The following is a 21,824-nucleotide window of genomic DNA, read 5'->3' on the forward strand; positions in this document are numbered from 1 at the left end:
CCCATTCTCGTTCTCTTTTTCTGAGAAACTAACAAAAGTTGTAGTCATTTTCGGCCACCTTCTTTTGTTTTCGCGTTATAAGCGAAAATTGGAAAAATGGTGATTTCGAAATAAATTTATATCTCCGCTAATACTGATGATAGAGCTCTGAAATTAAAACATTATACAAGCACTTTTTTAAGTAGAATCTAGTGGCGTGCTTGCCTTTTTAGCAGGATTTTTAATTACGAAGCTATGACCCAAAGTTATATTTTTTTGAATGGGAACACAAGATTTCCGTGTAATTTTTTGAAAGCTTAATTTTTACTGATTTCAAAAATATATAACATCATATGGTTTGCTTCAATATATTATAAATAATAAAAAATGGTCGAAAACCTTTTTTCTCAATATTTCTATGGTTTCAACTTTTGATGAGAATAGAAAAATGTAGCATATTATGATTACCACAGTCTCCTTCTATTAGTCCTTTCATTTCTATGCTTCTTACTCAATTTCTCCAAGATTCAAATTTTGTGAAAATTGGTAAAAAGCATAGAAAGAATGACATTGCCGGAAGGAGATTGCTCTTATTATAGGAAGCTCTAATTTTCTGTGCTCGTCAAAAGTTGAAACCATAGAAATATCGAGAAAAAAGGTTTTTGACCATTTTCTATTGTTTATATTGATACAAATTATATGATGTAATGTATTTTTGAACTCAGTAAAAATTAAGCTTTCAAAAAATTGCACAGAAATCTAGTGTTCCCATTTCAAAAATCCTGCTAAAAGACAAGCACGCCACTGGATTCTACTTAAAAAAAAGGGCCTGTATAATGTTTCAATTTCAGAGCTCTATCATGAGTATTAGCGGAGATATTTTATTTCGAAATCGCCATTTTTCCAATTTTCGCTTATAACTCGAAAACAAAAGAAGGTGGCCAAAAATGACTACAACTTTTGTTAGTTTCTCAGAAAAAGAGAACGATAATGGGGTATCCGATTTCTTTTATCTCCACTGGTTTAAAAGCTGTAGTGCTAAAACATCTAAATTTGCCCACCCTATACAGGGTGAGCAAAATTCGTTGTCTACTAAAGGGATCAGAAAGAACTATAAGAGCTAGAAGGAAACGGAACAAACATTTCCGAGCTCTTTTTCAGAGAAACAAATTATGTTGAAAACCGTCATCCCCTACGATTCTTCGTTTTTGAGTTTGATGATGATTGAGATTTTGAAGATTTCGAAAAGTTCTCATAACTTTTTCGTCCTTGCAGTTATAGATCTGAAACTTCTCTTCTTAGGCATTTTTATACTCTGAATGTACTAACAAAAGATTTTTTTCAATAAAAAAATGACAAACCCAATAGAATTTTGCATTTAAAAAAACGAAAGTTCGCCTAATGATTCGAAATGAAAAAATATTTTGAGCTCGTCAGTAGATTCTACGTAAAAAAGTGCCTTTAGGAGGTTCATATTTCAGATCTTGTAACAATCGTGGTTATTTCAAACAAGCCTACTCTGATCGTGCGAAAATTATTTGATAAAATCGCAATATTTGTTGAGGAATACATATATAGATAAATAAATTTTGATTCATTAATCTCGAATTTTTGTTTTCATACGAATTAATCTTGTGAAAATCATTCACAGCAATTCGAAAGAGAATATTTCCAAACACCGGAGTGCAGTTCCACTGCTCACATTCGTAGAATTCCCAGAACGAAATCTCTGATTTCATGGAACGTATTATACAACGCAACACATTTTGAAATTGGTGATACAGCCCTGAGTCTCCCCTTCCACCGAAACTACGGACTTCAACATAACCTAACCTTTGCAAGCGAGCGGTTTTACAACACACAACGTGCAGGTGGACCGAATCCGGTCGAAGCGAGACGGAAACGGCCGAACTGCTCAGACCGGTCTTGTCGTTTTCCTCTGTTGGCTTGCGCTTGACGCTTGTTCCTATGAACAACGTATTGCTGTGTTAAAGTTTGAGTTAGACTGTACAGCGCTCCTCCGTAAGATAGTTGGTGTTTACGTGTGTGCGATTTTCATGTGACATGTTGCAATACGCAACAATGACGTTTCCGATTCCCATTTAATCATGTGGTTTGAATCTCAGGTAAGGTTTATCTGATATTTCCCATTTTTGCTGGAATTCCCCCCGTGAAAGTCCCTGTCTTGCTTTGTTCGAACGCTCAGTTGCTTCGAGAGAGGTATAAATCTGAGTCCGCATTCTATCGCAGACACCACACTTTCGATAATAACCGAAAATTTCCAAATTTCGAGTTTTTGTATTTTGGCGCGCTTCTCGATTTTCGACCTAACGAGCGTGTATTTTTATCTAGAGCGTTTGGATTAGATAGGAAATGCCGAAACCAACACGAAGTGGCGTTTTTCACCACACCAAACGCCAAAACGAGCATTTCAGCGGTCCGATTTTTGAATTCGCGGGTCCATCCACGTGACAACTGTCAAACTTGATCTCGTTACCTATGGCATGTGTTTTGTTTGGAAACGACCGGAATCCCATCGTAATGCATTGAATTGGTTTTATGCATTGCGGACCAGTGGAGTAGTGGGTGCTTGCGCACGCTCGGAGCTCGTCGGTTACGTGAGCTACTCGGCTGGTCCACTGGACGACATTTATATTATACTATCTTCAGAGACGGCGCCAGCTTTGGACGTTTCGTTGTTTACCGCATTCACTTGTTTTTCCAACTAGTTGTCATTTCAGGATCTGTAGTCTGTTGATCGCGGTCTTTTCTGATGTTTGCGTGCGATCCTCCGCTGAAAATCAGTTCCTTCATGCGTAATAATTTCGGATGATGAAAAACTTCTACTTTACGGAAAATTTTTCTGAATTCAATTGTGCGTTTTTCTCACCATTAGGTTAGGTTTTTCCCCTAACTCATCTCTGAAGAAGCATAAAGATTCCTCATTCGAGAATATCAGGGTTCCCAGAACTTTCAAACCGAATTTTTGCAATCAAATGTGGTTTGTAGATCTATTATTATCTACCTAAGAAATCAAGCGTTGGAAAAACCCTTTTCCCTTTGTAAATTGCTCATTTTTGATAGCCTATCGACTGATGTTAAGGGAAGGAAAGCGATATATGAAACACCGCCAATAGGTGATGCCGAAATTATTTGACAAAACGTAATCTTAGCTTATTGTCATAATGTTGGTGAATATTCCTGGCCAAGCTTGTTCATCACAAACTCAATTTCAGTATAACTAATTTTTGACACTGTTTTTGCTCTGCTATAATAATCCTGTACTAGGTGTACGCCTTATAGCTTTCAACCAGATTGAGATGGCTGAGACTGCTTATTAAAAGGCCTTACGCAACTTGAATTTTTTTTTTACGCCTTTGGATAGTTGGTGGAAATCCAGCCTAATTTAGTTAAAGATCCTCATATTCCATTTCAATATTTCACTAAATAGTTTCGCCACCGAATGACTTCATCAAGAAAGTCTCACAAACTGAGTGTAAGATTTGAAGATCTTGTTCAATTTAACTGACAAATAAATCAAGTTATTTGTTGACTTGACGAAATCACGGTATACCTAAACTATCTTATAAATTTGTATGGAAATTCTACAGGGTGTTCCGGTATATCATGTGAATACAGAAGAAGGTGTTATTGGGGATTTTAATGACAACAAATTGTCGCTTGAATTCTCGCCTTCTCTATACAGGGTGCTGAATTCTTTCGTCAGATAACCTTCACGTTTCACTCCTGGGGTTTTGGTGATCATCTGCTCAAATTGAAAAAAGGTCTCGTTTTTTTTTAATTCCCAGTCGACAATTCAACTAAATCATCAACACCACTTTTGAATTGTACGTTTGTTGTTTTTTCTTTATTTCCACTGAAATGTTCAGGGATTATATTCTGGTACCAGCAGATTTCGAAAAATACTTAGTCAAATCTCCTTATGAAATTGTATACTAGAATCGTTATCATCGACAACTATCCTCTCAACTCTTGTCTCAAATTGAATTATGTTGACGGTTGATAATAATAATAATAATAATTTTATTCCTCCTTTAAGACATCACATAAATGTATAGGAATCGTCATAGAGAAAAAAAAAACATTGAAACAACAAAAACATAATGGAAACACAAAGATAACACAGTTAATAATACAGAAAGAAAACAGAGTATTTGAAAGAGAATTAGATGATATAATTATCAAAAAACTCTTGAACATTATAAAAGCATCCTTTCATCAACATTGATTTAACTTCCTTTTTAAACTGTTTCTCACCGCGTGAAATAAGAAAATATGTACCCGCATCTTCATGTTTTTCAATCAATCATTGGACAGTGTACTGCCACTGCCATCCAATCATTGGACAGTGTACTGCCACTGTCATCCACAGAGTACGATGAAAATAATTCGCGCTGTATATATAAATTCTGTGATAGGAAAGGATGGCGCAATGGAAACAATGGAACGGCGCCGATCTTAGCTATAAGGTGTTTCTATCTGCATTGTAGCGACCAAGCAAGCCGTGTCCCGCTTTCTAGATTATACCGTTGCTTTGTCCGTTCCGCGCTTATAATAAACGAACGTTTTTAGCTCTCTACACAGAAATTCACGTGGTATAACCTACTATCCAGCTCTGTGCTTTCGATCCGTCGGCTAGCGTTCAAATTCTGCTTTCAACGTTATAGTTACGTTGGGCTTTTTCTACATTTTCAAACACTTTTCTCGGGAAGAGAGGATAATAGGTTTTTGAGAAAAACATCATTTTTTAAATCATTGAATTCAAGCTCGGCTAGTTTCTGAATAGGCCTACTGGCCTCGTTTTCCCTACGATATTTCGAAAGAAGAATACCATAGTGACTCGATTAATAAAATTTCCGAAAAAAAATTGTCGTTCTTGTCACCTTCTGAGAGAATTTCCTCGAACATTCTATCCGTTTTCATCATCTATGGACGTTAATTCACTATGTGCATTGTGTCATAGAAGGAAAACCAAAGAAAAGTATTCCTTTGGCGATGGAAACGTCAAACTGTTAAAATGTGGAAGAGATCGGAGTGGGGGTAGCGTTCAACTGGTTCCGAGGTAGTATAGATCCTGAAATTTTGGATCGTGAACCACCAATTTCGCATCAGGAATTCAAAATCGATCGCTAGGTAGCAACTTGGTCTAACAGAAAGCGTTGGTTTGTTGTCATAGCAACGGTGGGAGTTACCGTTTCCATTTACACAAATGTCGGACCGATATCTGGCTCATTCAGCTGGCGACGTTTGCGTGGATAGGGGCCTCCGCTGCTCTCTCGATTCTCCTGCGATGACAATCTAAATGCTGAAAATCCAGATACTGGAATGGTTTTCGGCGTTATTCTCTGGTCTATGCTCCAAAATCGAACTGTCAAAAGATTTTTCTTATTCTTCTCTTCATTAGATGAGAATGTTGTCAATAATTCTGATTCTTTTTCTCAATTTTCTTGAAACTCTCGAATGGAATTTCAAGTTTATATTTTTTTCGGCGAATGGAACAGCAAAATGGATCTGCTGTCAAAAATTAATACGTTAGTCCATGGAGGAAAACATTGGACAATTTTGACAACTAGCCAGATCACAGAAATCATTTCCAAAATCGGAATAGGTTGAAGTTGGCACCGATCACAGAGCGCAGTGGTTGCAATGTGACATCGGTTCGATTCGATTCATAGAGCGGTTTTTGTTCTTGCATAGTTATTATGAATTTTAATTTTACCTTTTTTTTCGGCGAATGGAACCGAAAAAATGGATCTGCTGTCAAAGATGAATACGTTAGTCCATGAAGGAAAACAATGGACAATTTTGACAAGTAGCCAGATCACAGAAATTACTTGCAAAATCAGAATATGTTACAGATTGAAGTTGGCACCTATCACAGAGGGCCAACTTCAGTGGTTGCAATGTCGAATCGGTTCGATTCATAGAGTTGTTTTTATCCTTGGTTATTATGAATTTTATTATTATCCTTCTTTCGTCGAATGTTATAAAAAATTGATCTGCTGTCAAAAATGAATACTTGGGCTTCATAGTTAGAATATGTACATATTCCATCGAATAGAAGCGACACTTACCACCATCGATTTAATCCCATTTGGCCATCGATTCAATCACACAAGTTTCTGTGATCTGTGGATTCAATCGACGACAAGTAACGAACGGTTCCAGCTCACGACCGAACCAACCCGCATCAGGAAAAAGAATCGTGAATGAAAGATAACAACAAAAAATCAGCTGTATACCTAATAAATGTCCCGTCTGCAAGTCCCGTTTACAACCACACCATAATAAGCTTTTTATGTGGACAATAGAGAGAAAGAACGCTCATGAAAGGGGCAACAAGACGTCGTCGGGGAATGACGTCATATCTACGTCATGAATCGTTTGAGCCGTCCGACGACGGGGAATTCCTCCATATTTAAGATTGGGACGATAAAGGAAACCCATTCACGTGTGCATAACTCACGACACCGCTCTTGGTCGTTCCGAGCTGATAATATGTGACACAAGGATCCGGGTAGGCGTGAGAGGTGGTTGCGAATTTTATTCTGTGAATGATACGTTTTTAATTGTGATGACGATGGAGATTTATTACATATTTCTGTTATTTATTTCTCATCATGTCATTTTGAGGATTTTGTAGATCCTAATATGTATGTAAAACGCTTACCCAAATATAAATTTTTGGGGTGTTGCCGGAACACTTGAACGATAAGTAAAAGTTACGGATATTACAATAGTTTCCACTTTCGTTGAAAAGATGGTAGCCCCTAACGAATGTCTTTTTTCACCAGGATACGAATTGTAGCCAATGGCGAGACTTTACGAGAAATTTCTTCATGTGGAAATTCATAGAAGAGATAATTGCACCTCGGAAAGTTACTAACATGAATGAATATTTGTTCTTCAATGAAAAAATTCTTTTTCCGTTCGACGAATAAAAAAATTTCTGACTTTTCGAGATGGCGAACTGATTGAATTGAATTATAATGAAAACCATATATAAATTAGTGGTTTCTGATGTAAGATATTCATTTTCTCTTTTTGAAATGAGCACTAAAACAGTGTAGACGGTTATTATTTCAAATTCTGCCTTTTTTTCATGTAAGAAAATATCATAGATAATTTTCCTCCAAAGCAATGGTATTGTATAAAGTTACACATTCGTAACAAATATCAAATTCTTTTTCCTTGTCGTAAAAAAAAATTTGATTTAACTCAAAGGAATAATTCGGGCAGTTTAAGAATGTAATGTCAAAATATATTTGTTCATAATTTTTTGTCAAACAAAATCGTATTGAGCAAAAATTAGCAATGATATTCATATCAGTTTGTCGCTTTGTGAAAATCAACGTTGAACGTCGTAAAAACGGACAAAATTCCGATGGTCATTAAAAATTAGGATTGCCAATTAAAAAAATTATCGATAACGCCATATCTCCAATTAGGAACACGCTGTATAACATTTTCTCACATCAAAAAGAGCGCAAGTTGTAAGACTAATCGAAATATCCGATCATATTCACACCAGAAAAACTGTCTTTAAAAGGAGAATAATTAGAGACTCGCACTATACAGGGTGTCTGTAAACAAATGCTAAGGACTAGGGAAGATGATTCCTCGATGAAAATAAGCAGGGGTAGTTCCTATAAATTTTTTCGAAATCGACCTCCCTTCCAAGATACAGCCTTTGGAAGGCGATTACGAGTTGACAGTTTTTAATTTTTTTTACGGGTTCTAAAAAACACTGAGACATACTCTCACAATTTTTTTAAATCTCATAACTTTATTATTAGGGGTTGAAAATAACAACCCCTTATGATTTTCCTTCAAAAATTGTTTTCTCGGGATAGATTTCGAAAAATATTCAATTCTGGAGAAAAAAAGTCTCTTGCAAAATTTCGATAGAGTTGAGACCTTTCTCGGAATAAATAAAGGCTTACAAGCAGTATACGAAGGTTTATGAGGCAGAGAGTTGATGCATGTATTTTAGAGATATAAGATTTTTCGGCAATCTATCCCACGAAAAGGAAGGAAAATCATAAGGGGTTGTTATAACCCCCGATGATACAGTTATGAGATATAAGAAAAATTCCTGCAATTTTTTAGGGTTTTCACTTCCAATCTCTGGAAAAAAATCTATTGAAAAATTGAAATAAACGATTTGCTCCTGCGTAAACTCTTGCACTAATTTGTCAGGAGATTGGGAGTGAAAACCCTAAAAAGTTTCAGGAAATGCAGAATCCTCCCAGAATGAATTTGAATCGATATCTAAAAAAATTGTGTGAGTAGGTACAATCCATTTAGTGCTTCATATTATGTATAGTTTTATGACTCAGTATTTCTTAGAACCCGTAAAAAAAATTAAAAACTGTCAACTCGCCATCGCCTTCGAAAAGCTGTATCTTGATTGATTTCGAAAAAAAGATTTTTTCATCGAGGAATCATCTCTCTAAGTCCTTCGCATTTGTTTACAGACATCCTGTATATCAGTATGTACATTTATTTATCTGTTATCGTTCGCCGTTCGTATCCTCGTATTGAAATCACCTATTCACCTGTATCGTAACAATCCGTCCGTTGGCCGATACTAGGCCACTCGGGGAATCGCTTATCTCGGAATCGAATTATGTGTCGGTGCCCTCAAACTCTCCCATTCATGCATGCCGAGACGGAGCAAAGGAACCCATTCTTATTTCCCTTGCATCTTATTAGAGGAAATCTCTGGAATTCATTCAGTCCCACCAGACTCCCGTCCCGTCGGCTGCGCTGCTGTTTACATTTTTGTTTGATGGAAGAGCATATCTGGGTCAAGGATCCGTGATAAAACTTATTTATGTGTTTCAAGGACCCCGCATGCACTTCTTCCTCGTTTATCACACATGTCGGTTGCGGGAATGTTTGTCAATGAACTTTTGGCGGGTCGATACGGTCTCGTCTTTTTATTTCCCTCTTTCGATTTCTCTTTCGCGAAGTTTGACGCGGTCCTCGACTGCTTTTGCGAAAGTGAAAACGTCTTTTGATACATCGAAAATATACGGATTTATATTATTTATTTATAAGTGGGAAATATTCTATGTTGTCTGTCATTTCCTTAAGTACCTAGAACTAGATAGTGAATTCTTTTTTATTCAAACGACATTAAAATGGTTTCCCAAACGCACCTGATACTCTAAAGAGTGTCCTTAAAAGGTGTATTTTTACTGCCTCCTCTTTGGATGTTGACTCTTTCTGCTGACAGAAAAAAATTAGACTCAAAAATGGCAACTTCTCTAACTTGTTAAACTCGAAGGAGCAATTTTATAATTCGAAACTTGAAATACACGAAACGTCAGATCAATGGTAGTTATTTATTTATTTACGTCCAGTTTCATAATCAAATTTAAAGTCACTTTAAGCTTAAAGCTTCCTTTACTATAATTTTTAGTAGGGTTAAAGGAAGCTTTAAATTTAAAGGGACTTTAGGTTTGATTATGAAACTGGACGTTAGTGTATAGCAATATCAATGGTAGTAAATCTCATTCACGTGTGCCACTTATTTTCAAAAACCATTCACAACGAAGTTATCGATATCTTGTTCCAAAGTTCTATAATACTACAAACTTCAAAGATATGTAATAGGTACATGAATATTAAAAATAGTATTGCACAGTAAGTTAAACAAAATTTCAACAAATGGAATTTTTTCTTTCCCGGGTTTTTATTCATTCATTATTAGATAACTAACAACCACTAAAGTAGTAACAACATGAAAGAGTGCTAACTGCTTGGCTATAATTCGAATATTTACACCGAACAACATAAAAAAGTCTACTTTCAAAAGATATCTTCAAATCTTATCACACACAATGATCTCTTGATATCCTTTACTGTACAACTGAACAAATCAATATTAGATCCATTTGAAAAACTATTGCATTGTCTTAACATAAAATTAATCGGAAAAGCATTAAGGACTAGCAAAGAAGACATCACAGCAATAGGGAATACTCCTTCTGACCAAAATGATTTTTGTATTTTTTATGAAATATCTTTGAAACATCACATTTTGAAATAACCATTTCAACCGTTTCCCAAAAAAAAACAAATATTTTATGCACTTGAAAATGAAAAATAAAAATGGGTATTTAAAATTTAAGGCGTTTCATTTCGATTGCTCAAGTTGGCAACATCGACTGAAATATGCCTTGATAATAAAAGACAACAAATACATTATCTTGATGCGATAGACAAAGATGGCTGTCTATGAAGTCTACGACGAACGAGGAAGGTCGTGAAATTTTATGGGATTTTTATGGCCGGTTGCAGTTGAGGCTCGCCAGTAAGTAGGCGCCTGTAAATCAACAGATGTTATTTTATAAACAAGCTGATGGGGCATTGTTCTTTTCATCGTCTAGTAGGCGCTGTTGCCAAATCGTAATCTCGAAACCAAGCAGTTTAAATTTTAAAACCCCATATTTGAATAGTTTCCGCGGTGCATTTGAAAAAAATCATGAATGAAACTCATAATTATTCAGTTCAAACTTGCAACAACAAATTGAGGATAATTCCCCATTCTTGAGTTTATCTTAGGCAGATGGAATCCTATGAAGTTTATCAAATAATATTTTCTCTACTTGACATTGTTAATTACTTCATATATGAGTATAAAAATTATGCAATGTATATTTCTTCTCGTCTGCAAAGACTGCAGGTTGAATTCCTTTAGCGGCAAGTTCTTTGTAGGCATAAGGAAAGGATATACATTGTATTTTTTTCGAAAAATAAGTATCTGAGAAATATCTCTTGCACACTTTCAATGAAATTGATAGGTATTGGTCTCAGCTTCTGGAGCCCATATTGTTGATGCATACTCAAGGTACCAAAGGATTACAAAATTTAATTGTTGTGCCAATACTGAAGTGCTTAGAATTTCTAATTATAAAGCCCAGAATTTTGTAGGCTTCATTTACAACATATATAATATAATGCATGGACATTGAATTTCATGTTAGCCTGAAGATGCACCCCAAGCTTTTTACATTTCTGACCAATGTTAGATTGTCAATCTTGTATTCTCTCTCAACACAGTGTACACTAAATAACACCACATTTTCGACATTCCAAATCATATGGTGATCTTGAAACCATTTCTCAACTGAGTCAAGGTCTTTCTGCAATCGTTCACAGTCAATAGGAGGGCCAATAATCTTGAAGTGCTTGAAGTCATCAGCAAAAATCAGTCAGTAGGAGAATCTCAGGCATTCACGAGAATAATTGATAAATTTTGAAAAGAGTAAGGGCCGCAAGTTGCCACCCTGTGGAACCCCCGACGTAGCCCCAAAAAATTCAGAGAAACAATCACCACCAATATGTGGGCATCGTATAATTTTGTGAAATACTGGTCAGATGAACTGAAAGATGATATGTAGCATACAGCCTCATTCAAGTTCAGGAAAATCCCATCTTTTAGAAGAGGTTTGCAATTTGATCCGATGCCATATTTTTTTCCTGAATTAGTAAAGTTCTCGGACAAGAAACCACCCCCAGCATTCTTGTCGCATCTTTGGTTATCATCCCTAAACCATTGCATCTTCTACATGAACTGTAAGGTGTTGACGTGTTGAAAGAAAAATTCACCAGCAGCTCCAAAATTCGACCCTTGATAGCTATTCTATAGATTCCAAGTGTCCGAACGAAAGAACAGGTATTTAAAGTTGTGCTGATATTGACACCGGCAGTCATGACCATTACGGTTCCGCCTGTCGTCGTTTTTATTGCATTATTGGCTACTCACGCGGTAGAACGAACTACTAAATCTAATGGCTTTGCGACAAGTGACAGCGGGCACGCGCCAGACGGCTCTCAATTGTTTGAGATGTAGTCGGTATTTACATTTACTGAATGTGTAGCGTAACTTTACCCTGCCACTTCTTTTATCTCCGTCGAACAGGTTTTATGAATGAAGGCTCACGCAATTTATGGATTGACTATAGATCATCACCATAATGAGCTGCCGGCGCCTTTCATTGATAGGATTTAGAGGTATGGGGGCTCGGTTGGGAGGAATGAGGTGTTGACAGAAGAGTAGAATCAATTTTACGCTTCGAACGAACAATATTGCCCACCTGTCTTGTGGGACCTAGATCTCATTCATGCACTTGTTTGAAATCTATTGAAATTGCGCTTTTAAGGTTTCATAGGAGAAGGGCTTCCCTGTCTGTGGGACCCTTGATTTTTTCGAAAACGGTAATACTCATGGGGTATGTCATTAACACAAAATTTTGCCGAAGGCTCATCATAATGGATACTTTTCAACTTGGAATGGTTTTTTTTTTCAAACATCGACAAAAATTTCAGATGCCTGAATCTATAGGATTTTGGCCCTGAACGAATAATGCGCATGACAGAAAGTCCCTAGTATCTTTGTTTCGGGAGTTAGAATGTCTACAGCCGGTTGAATTTGACATCGAATATTCCGAAATTTGAATTAAGAAGTAAAATTAATGTCTATTAATAATAATTAACGAAATTCTCTATATGCCGTTAATTTTCCTTAATCGAATTTTCCATATTCCATGTTAATGTTTTATTGCCAATAAAACATTATTTTTCCTGCTATATTCTGAACTTTCATTATTGGAAATAATGTATGGTAATGACTCTTGATTTCACCGGAAATACACTCCAAAATAGGTACCGAAAATTTTCTAACCCTGAATATTATTATTTTCAAAATCTTCGGCTACTCTGAGCTACTATTCAAAATTGAAATAAAAAATGTTTTAACCTTGGCAAGGCCCCTCTGATCAAATTGTTTCGGTATTTGCAGATATACCGACAATGTTGTTAGTGCACTGTCTGTGAATAGTTTCAAGAATATACTTGACTACAGTGGTTCACAAGAAATAGTTATAACATTGATTTTTGGAGCTGAAGTTCAGTGAAATGTATTTGCATTTTTTTTTGCTTTTTCTGTGATTTTTGTTCTGTTCTTCCATTTCTATTTTATGTTACAATGATAAAGAATGAGGTTTTTTTTTATGACGAGTTTTATTGGCATATTGATCTGAATTCTGTATAAATTGTAATAATATTAATAATAATTTTTCGGAGGTTTATGAGTCTTCACCTACGGTAAATTTTTCTTCAAATGAGTTTATTTGAACTCCAGTTCTGTACTCAATTTAATCAAACACTTTTTCGGTGAGAAAAAAAAAATTTTCCAATTTGAACGAAAAAGGAGAAATTTATGTATATTATAAATGTGGTTCTTATGAAAAAACGAATCCGTGGTATGCAGGATGTTGACAAATTCGATGCTCATCACTACTATCTTCCAATAGCAGATAGGCATTCCGTTTATTGACGAAAAGCTTTTGCCTTTGTGATTCCTCCAACAAGACGTCTCTAAAATCTTAATATGTATTATTATCTTTTGTTCTAGATTCATAATGAAAAATCAGAAATATATCTATATTAATAAAAGAGGATCTATGGTTTACTTCAAAATGCTTTATTGTTCAAACGATCGCACCAAATTGGACAATTCTTTTTTTGTTGTGTTTATTATTGTTAGGGCAAGGTTTATATAACGAAATATTCCCAAAAAAAATTGTACAGAACAGAAAAAAAGGCATTCCTTTTTCTTACGACCAATCGAGCAATCACGATGAGTTAGTTATTATTATCTACCCTAGAAATAATTTAAATGGCAAAACTAGGTTTGCCGGGTCAGCTAGTATTATATGATATTCGGAAATTGCTTATATCTTCTTTATTTTACGAAAGATTCCCATGACAAAATAAACATAATAATATGTTTTTGCATTCAACATAAGATGCGGTTTCTTTGAAATGAAAGTCAAATAAACTACATTAGAGTCGATCTTCGTTAAAATAGTGAAAAATAATTTATATTCTATATAATTTTTTCCAATTTGAAAATGAAATTCATGATTCATGGCCTTCTTAGTATGAGTTCAGGTTGTAGAAATTTTTTGTCCTCAAAGGGAATTTTTATCTGATAGATTCAGCATTATCGTTCATGATCTATGTATGCATCTAGAATTCACTTTTACATCAATCCACAAAGAATCATTCTACGTTTGTAGGACACAAATATACGGAAACCTATATTTTAAATGTGAAAGATAGTTAAAGAATGGGACTACGTATTTCGAAGATTCTGGTAATATCAACAATACAACAATTAGGGAAACTTTGCAGATCATTTTCAATCACTATCCATCACATGAATAAATAAGTATACCTATTATACCCATATCCTTGTCAGTGATTCGTTTCAGTCCATAAAACGATTCAAATCATGACTGGAAGATGAATTGTAAACCTGTTGAAGCGTAGTACAACTACTGGTGAAACAACTCCCTTCTGAAACTAGATAAAAGTCGAAACCGAACATTTATCAATCAAATAGTCGGAAGTAACGTAGGTACCTGTTCCTCCTCCGGTTCCGCATTATTGAGAGAATCTTCAGCGTCATCGCAGCATACGAAAGGTCAGTAATAAGCCTGGACTATCGGAGTGATTGATGAGAGGCAATTTAACCTTTTATGATGTTTTACAAGTAGCAGACAGGTTACAACCATTTAATTGTTATCTTAGCTTCTCGGAGAACTGAATGGTAGCAGCACGCGACTGGTGTTATTGTTATTTGTTATGTTTGAGGTTCTTCTCGATGAGTCTGTTTACACTTTTTATCTGTTGACCTGAGAGGATGATATTTATGGTAGGTTTGGATTTATGTGTCGGTTCGATGACAGGTTGAAAAGGATTTGTAGTGATATAAACGGGAAGCAAATTGGCAAGTGCCTTTCCTTCCTATAAAGGAAGAATAGATTAATTATAATAAACCTGGTGTATCCCCCCAGTAAAATCGCTTCGTGGTGTTGTTTCAATAAGTATTCCCAAGAACAGCCTCTTTTTTTGATCTTTTATTTATACTTGATAAGATGATAAGTATCGAAAGTTTCACACTTGTTGAAAGTTTTCAAGATAATTGAGAAACCTTTGAGAGGGGTCAGTTCAAAAAGAGAAAATTAATATCTTAGGTCAGAAACCACTAATTTATGTATATCGGGTTTTCATTATAATTCAATTCAATCAGTTGGTCACCTCGGAAAGGAAAAAAAATATGAAAATTTTTTCTTTTCATTGAAGAACAAATGCTCATTCATGTTACTAACTTTCCGAGGTGAAATTATCTCTTCTATGAATTTCCACATGAAAAAATTTCTTGAAATGTCTTGCCATTGGCTACAATGGTATCCTGGTGAAATCAAAAAAAGGCGTTCGTTAAGTGCTGCCATTTCATTTCGATGAAAGTGGAAACTATTGTGATATTCTACTTATTGTTCAAGTGTTCTGGCAACACCCCACATTCTGGTAGTCTTTCCCCCTTTACGCCTTATACGGATGGCGAGATGGTCCTGTGGTATAAACTCCTCTTAATATGATTTATTATTTATTGATGTTCAATACACAAATTATTTATATATAAAACGATTGTAGGTACAGGAACCATACATCGACCGGGTGATTGATTCTAATATACTCAATAGACAATAACCCTGTACATCATATCCTACTATGTCAACCAGATTGTCTGTTCAGCTTTAAATTTATCAAAATTATGTCGTTTTGAAATATGACGGATTTTTAGAAGTTTTTTCTGAATTTTCTCTAGAAATGGCCAATTCGGTCTCTGATAAACCTTTTTGTAGGTTTTGTAATTCTCCACAAGTTCTAGAGTGGAGATTCCATTAAAGAAAAATAGAAAAAACTTTTAAACTGTTGATAATGTCAATGAATGTTTCAAGGAAAACGAGCCTCGTTACAACCTATGCAGTAAACACTATTATTTATGTAATTGATCCAGTAAAAAACTCCTAGTGGCGTCGAACAAAAATATAGTGTGGTGAGCGATATTTACGTTGGAACTACTACACAGCACATACTAGATTTAATCATCAAAATACAATCTTTTGAACTGACATTTTAAAGTGTGCCTTTAGTGGATGAAGTTATGTAGTTTTTCACAAAGATTTCGTTTTCTATTGAATGGATGTAAAAGTTGATCTTAGAGCTACATTCCAGATCACTGGATACCTACATATACTTCTTCAACTTTTTTGTTCTTCAATTCGGAAAGGATTTTCAAATCTGAGGATTCCATACATGAGAGGTCTTTTCGCACATAAATATGTACCACTTTTTTAATAATCCGTTTATATTTATATCGCAAAAGAAGTATAGTCCACTCAAGAATGATTAACATTCCAGTAGGCTTGGAAAGTTCAGACGCACACAAAATATCTTCAATAATTTCTGTAGTTTCAATCACTGAACTGGAATATATAAATATCCTAGAAAAGTATATGAAAAGAAGAAATATTCAAATTCAGTGCATATGAATTAGCATTCAAAATTGATAAAAGATGTTTCCAATTAGGATCAAATTAAGAACATAAACAGCAGTATGAAATTCAAATTATCTTCGTTTAGTGCATAGATTCACAATACCAACCTGAATTCCTCAACACAACACAAAATCTTAACTTATGGGCTATGATACCCTTCAATTCGATTTTCCATAGCCACCCTATATGTCAAATCATTCTTCAATGGACTATAGAAGTCAATATCATTGACATTAGTATTCTCAATCTTGAATTAAGGTATCTTTGAAAACTTGCTAGTCTCCTTAACGATATTGTATTGGACGTCCATTTATTGAACAATTTGAATGCGAAAATACTCCACTGAAATAATCATTGAAGTGATTAAATCTTAATAAACCATAATTTATGAATTCTCTTCCTATAAAAACGTTACCGGTATTCTATATTTTCCGAACCATAGAAAGGAGGATTTGAAGGGGTGTCAATGAAGGTATCGTCGTGATCATAGAAGTTAATTTGAAGCTTCTTCAAAATTATGACAGACATACGATCCACAGATTAATGAAAAGATCAGCCAAAACAAACAATAAAATCATCGATCGCAGTCGCATTTTTATCGCCAAACGAAGCGTGTCTAAGTGGTTCACTTTTATCTTCACTACTATTTACATAAAAATACTATTACCATTCCAAATAATGTAATGAATCATAAATTAACCTATGTCAACAAATAAACTGTTGTGTCCGATATCGCATCCTCTACATTTTTATGCTTCCATTCATAACGAAATCTTTACGTCACCGTTCCGTATTCATCTGATTAATTTATGGATAGTTGAATGTTATTTTTATCATTTTCATTTACTATGAAATTTACAATTATGCAATCGGAAACGACGAGTGTGCCGGCACGATAGACACCACGTGCTCGTTGAATGTCGATTTTTATTGGATATTTACGGTTACGGAGTGATTAATGAACTGTTTATGCTTTGTCGATTTTGAATCGAATTATGGGCCGGACGCCCTAGGGCTCGACGGTCGGTGGATCATCTCTCGATGAGAGTCGATGCTGCGGCGTTCATTCATGGCTGGCTAGATTGGGTAGTTACGGAAAAAGAGGGAAGAAACGTTCATTCATTGCGGAGCCACTATAAAAGTGTTTTATCTGACTTTAATTAACTGTCCGTCTTCCGATTGCCCCCAGGGACGTTATAATCGGATGTAGATACGACGCGATTTCGGGTCAGTCCGTTAACGGTTATCTTAGGTCAGGGATGAGATTAAGACGAATGCGACGGAGCCCTAATAGTTTTGTAACTGTGCTCGATTTTACATGCCGAATTGAGGAGGGGTGGAAATATATGGATGAAACTTGACGAAACGTCTGGTTTTCGATGTATGGATGTTTTCGAATCGAAATGGGGGAGTATTCGACGACCTGTAATGTTTCGAATTTAGGAGGTTGATTTTCTGTGTCCACACTGGATTCTCTGCTCATTCGATGACCTATAGAGTAATTTTAGACATAAATGCCCTTCACTTCAGTGCAAAATGACAGTGAAGATTGACAGTCTGTGATTGAATGTAACGAATGCTACTATCATAACATTTTTGTGGTTATCTTTCTAATTGGACTTAACTATCAAGCAAGCTTTACAGTTTTCGTGAATCAGTCTAGAAGCAAAAAAACTTCATATGGAAAATTGAAATGACTATAATGCCATTATGTACATATTTACACTTCGGTGGTGATACAAGCTGAGCGCCAGCTTCAAGTTCGCTTAGGTACATGACGACGAATATTTTTGAACATACGTTACTACCAGATTATAATAAAATCCTAAGTTGTGTCAGAACTGAAAGATAACCACAAAATGATTGATGGAAGCCATAGATCTAGGTCTTTGGTAGAAGCTTTACAAGTATACTCCATTCACTTTTATTTTAGCACTCTCTTGACTATGAAATAATCTTCTCAACTTTTTTAACTAGAATGGAGTAAAGTTGACACTCATGAAATGTCATTAATGTCATAACGCCGTTGCTACAACTAATATCAATTATTAATATAACGAAAATGCCCAAAGTGATTGAAAAAAAGAGAAGACAGGGTTTAAGGAAGTGCATGCTATTTAGAATTCAGGTCCGCTCATTCAAATAGTAGGTAGATAACCCTGATATTTTGATATCTACAATATATCAGACGGTAGCAAACATATTCAATGTAAGTTTCATCTGAATCTAAACGAATCATGTTTTGGCTGAATATTTCTACAATCAGAAAGGTTGTGAATGAAGAGGATGACAAAGAATTTCCTTCTATTGGGAGACCAAAAAAAGTGGTGGCATTTGGGAATTTTATTTTAAGGTGAACGAATGCAAGAAATTACTGCAGGATTTTCGATGAATGTCATCGTAGAATAAGTTCCAGAGAATTAATTTTTCTATTTTTCATTTGACTTGTCCTATACATTGTAAATGTCTGCTGAGATCAATAAATATATAATTATTATTATTATATCAAAGTATTAAAAATAAACAGCTATAAACACGAGCTAGTTGTCCTGTTAATTGATAATTCATGTGAAATTTTTGTTTAACCTCCTTTAATTATTTTTACTTCCATTGATGCAAGATGATTTTTGTTGAAGAGTTTAACATTCTTGTAATTATCCGTTAATTCCTTCGAGAGATACCCATTCCCAACCGCTGCATCAGATGTATTTCATCTTGGGGTTGATTTTTTTAAATCTACAACAAACGTATTCAACCTTTAGCCAAAGAAGATAACCAACATTAACTTTCCTCTAGCTAGTGCATATTATGTTCAATTTTCTTCCATAGCAAAAATAAATATATTTAAAACTGATCTCTTGTATTTTCCATACAAATAACTAGATTTTGTATGCCATTAAGCAGTTCTTATAAACGTCAATTATTTTAGTCTCATATTTTCGACTTCATATTTTCCGATGTAATTTGACTTAGTGATAAAATACGTAATTACTGAGACTTTTACGTAGAACAGACAACATAGCGATGATTTAAAACCCAAAAATATTTTGACAAGCGTGATAACTTCACATTTTCCTACTAAACTACACAGAGTGTAATGTGTCAAATTTCCATGGCCAACCGAGTGCTTAAATAAAAGTGAATACAGTATACCTACTACGTTGTATCACAAAATATGTATAGACCTTTAAAACATATCCCACTCGACAACGAATTCTCTTTGAAAGCTCGTTAGATATTTTCGAGAATTGGAATAATTCTTTAAATTTGATCTGCTTTAGGTGATCTATCGCAATTCTTCATGTTTTGATGCAGTTATAATATAAATACCTATAGTTAATTTGTTAACAAGTGTGGGAAAGACACTCTTAATGCACGAGTAGAAAATATTATCGATTAACATTACTCAATCGCAAACTCGAGGTGGGCTGATTGCTGTGCGGCATTGCCAATTCAAAGAATGAAATTGGAAGCGCCTTTTATACAAACGTCGTTGCATAATCATTAATGCTTTTTTCATTCCTATTTTTTTTATTCACATTCATCAACATATTTTTTTGTGTTCTATTTTTCCAGTGCTTATTTTCTATATCTAATTCCTATTCATCTTTCCAGAAGCAAATTTCTTGAAGTTAACCCGATTAATTTGACCGAGAACTTTGAAGGTAGGCATATTTTTTTATTAAAATATTGATCAGTCCTTATGATTGTATGATTTAATGTTCTTTTATTGAATTTGAAGAATATCAATTCAAATGGGTAATTTAAAGTGTGCAGATGTATTTTCCTTTTCTCATTTCAAGTTATTCTTATCCTATCACCCTTATCGTTTTTTAATATCGATAAAATTCTTTGGATATTATGTATGTACATATTTCAAATCGTGAAAAGAATAAGAAAATGATATTGAAATTCATGGACGGGAGGCTGCATGGGAAAGTCTCAAACGAATCTATAACCGAAAAAAAACCAGAGGTGGTCTCTACCTCTCTTCCTCAAGGGTCCATCGAAAAAGAGCCGAAACCGTACCTGAACCGTCTTTCGGTGAGAACTTTCTATTCAACCTCATTGTGGGGCCGATAGAAGCCTGCATCCGTTTGCCGTTAGAAGGAATGTTGGTAGATAATTCTCGTCGAGCCACGCCATCGGCCTGGCAGTGGAAACGTTCAAAATATCCTCCGCAGCAATACCTACTTAACCGTCCCCTGTATCCTACTACCTACGGACCGCTTGTGCTGGTTATTTTTAGGGAATGACTAATGTTTATTGGTTGGACTCAGACGTATGAGCATGAACACTGGAGGTGACATGCGACGCTGGATCGATATATAAATTTTTGTATTAGGAAAACTTAATGCTTATTTGTTCAGACCTTTCAGGAAAATAATGAAGCACACAGTCCTTTATCGAATAGTCGATATCATAGAAACTCGACGTTAATAGGTCATCGTAGATAATCTTCACATCGTATTATCGATGGTTAACGTCTTTGGTCATTCCTTGTTAAATAGGACGGAGTATGTCTGAGTGAATCATAGAATTGTCATGTCATTTAATTCGCGGAATTGATGGCGCAGCGGAATATTTTTAGATGACGTCTTGGAGGCATATAGACCCGAAGTGAGCGCCCAATGAGAGCAGAGTTGCTGAGTAGTTCTAAAAATTCATCCGGCGACCTACGTTCGAACGGAACGGTTGTGTAAAGAAAGTTGAAACGCCAACGTTGCCTTCGGTAAGCGCATAGCCATGACGCGTTCGCCGTCTTCAATACGGCCAGCGGGTCGGTTATTTCGAAGCTCGAAACGGGCGAAAGTCGACCGTATAGCGCTCCCTTGCCTGGGCCTCCATATACCGACGATAAGAGAAATCGTCGTACTCAAGATCGTTGCGTTTCGGTCTACTGGACGTATTGGTATCCTGCACGATCGTTCACGAATATTGCCGAGTGGAAATTTCATGTCATGGACGGTAAAAAAGGCCGTACGTAATGCTCCAACGATCGGGCCGCTCTACGAGGGGACGCCTATGAATAGAATTCTGAAGGTATCCGAGAGTATCTGCGTGGTGAAATAGCTATGCGTGGAGACTTTACTTGTTCGAGAAGATGATGCGGGATGTCGCCACTTTCTTGGTCATGTCCTTTATGGAGTTGTATTTGTTTGAATGGAACACGTGGAGTTGTGGCGTAATGCTGTCGTTTCGTACTTTCCATGCATTCGATATCTTATCAGGGCGAAATTAGCGTTCGTCGCTGTTGTGGAGTGATTTCCTTATCTCCGAGCTCAGCGATATTTTTTTGCGGGGAGATCAATTCCTTCGAGATTATTTTGACTTGCATGAATTTCGAGCATGAACTCAAGGATCACTTGAGAGAATCGTCTGGTACCGGACTTAGAAATAGGC

General features: G+C 35.6%; 1 protein-coding gene across 3 annotated transcripts in view; it reads left to right on the top strand.

The window, feature by feature from the left end:
* The first annotated feature begins 1,871 nt into the window (after positions 1-1,871).
* Positions 1,872-21,824, top strand: part of LOC123307633 — a 35,620-nt gene continuing 15,667 nt past the window's right edge. Inside the window, exons 1-2 of one of the 3 annotated variants that reach the window (XM_044890019.1) lie at positions 1,872-2,105; positions 20,037-20,086. Coding sequence is in view for 1 of the 3 variants with exons in the window: in XM_044890020.1 (XP_044745955.1) it covers positions 2,088-2,105 (18 nt within the window). In the remaining 2 variants the exon portion in view is untranslated. The remainder of the gene's footprint in view (positions 2,106-20,036; positions 20,087-21,824) is intronic. The other 2 variants (XM_044890021.1, XM_044890020.1) reach the window with 2 other exon arrangements.

The sequence above is a fragment of the Coccinella septempunctata genome, chromosome 2, assembly GCF_907165205.1.
Source record: "Coccinella septempunctata chromosome 2, icCocSept1.1, whole genome shotgun sequence".
Classification (NCBI taxonomy): domain Eukaryota; kingdom Metazoa; phylum Arthropoda; class Insecta; order Coleoptera; family Coccinellidae; genus Coccinella; species Coccinella septempunctata.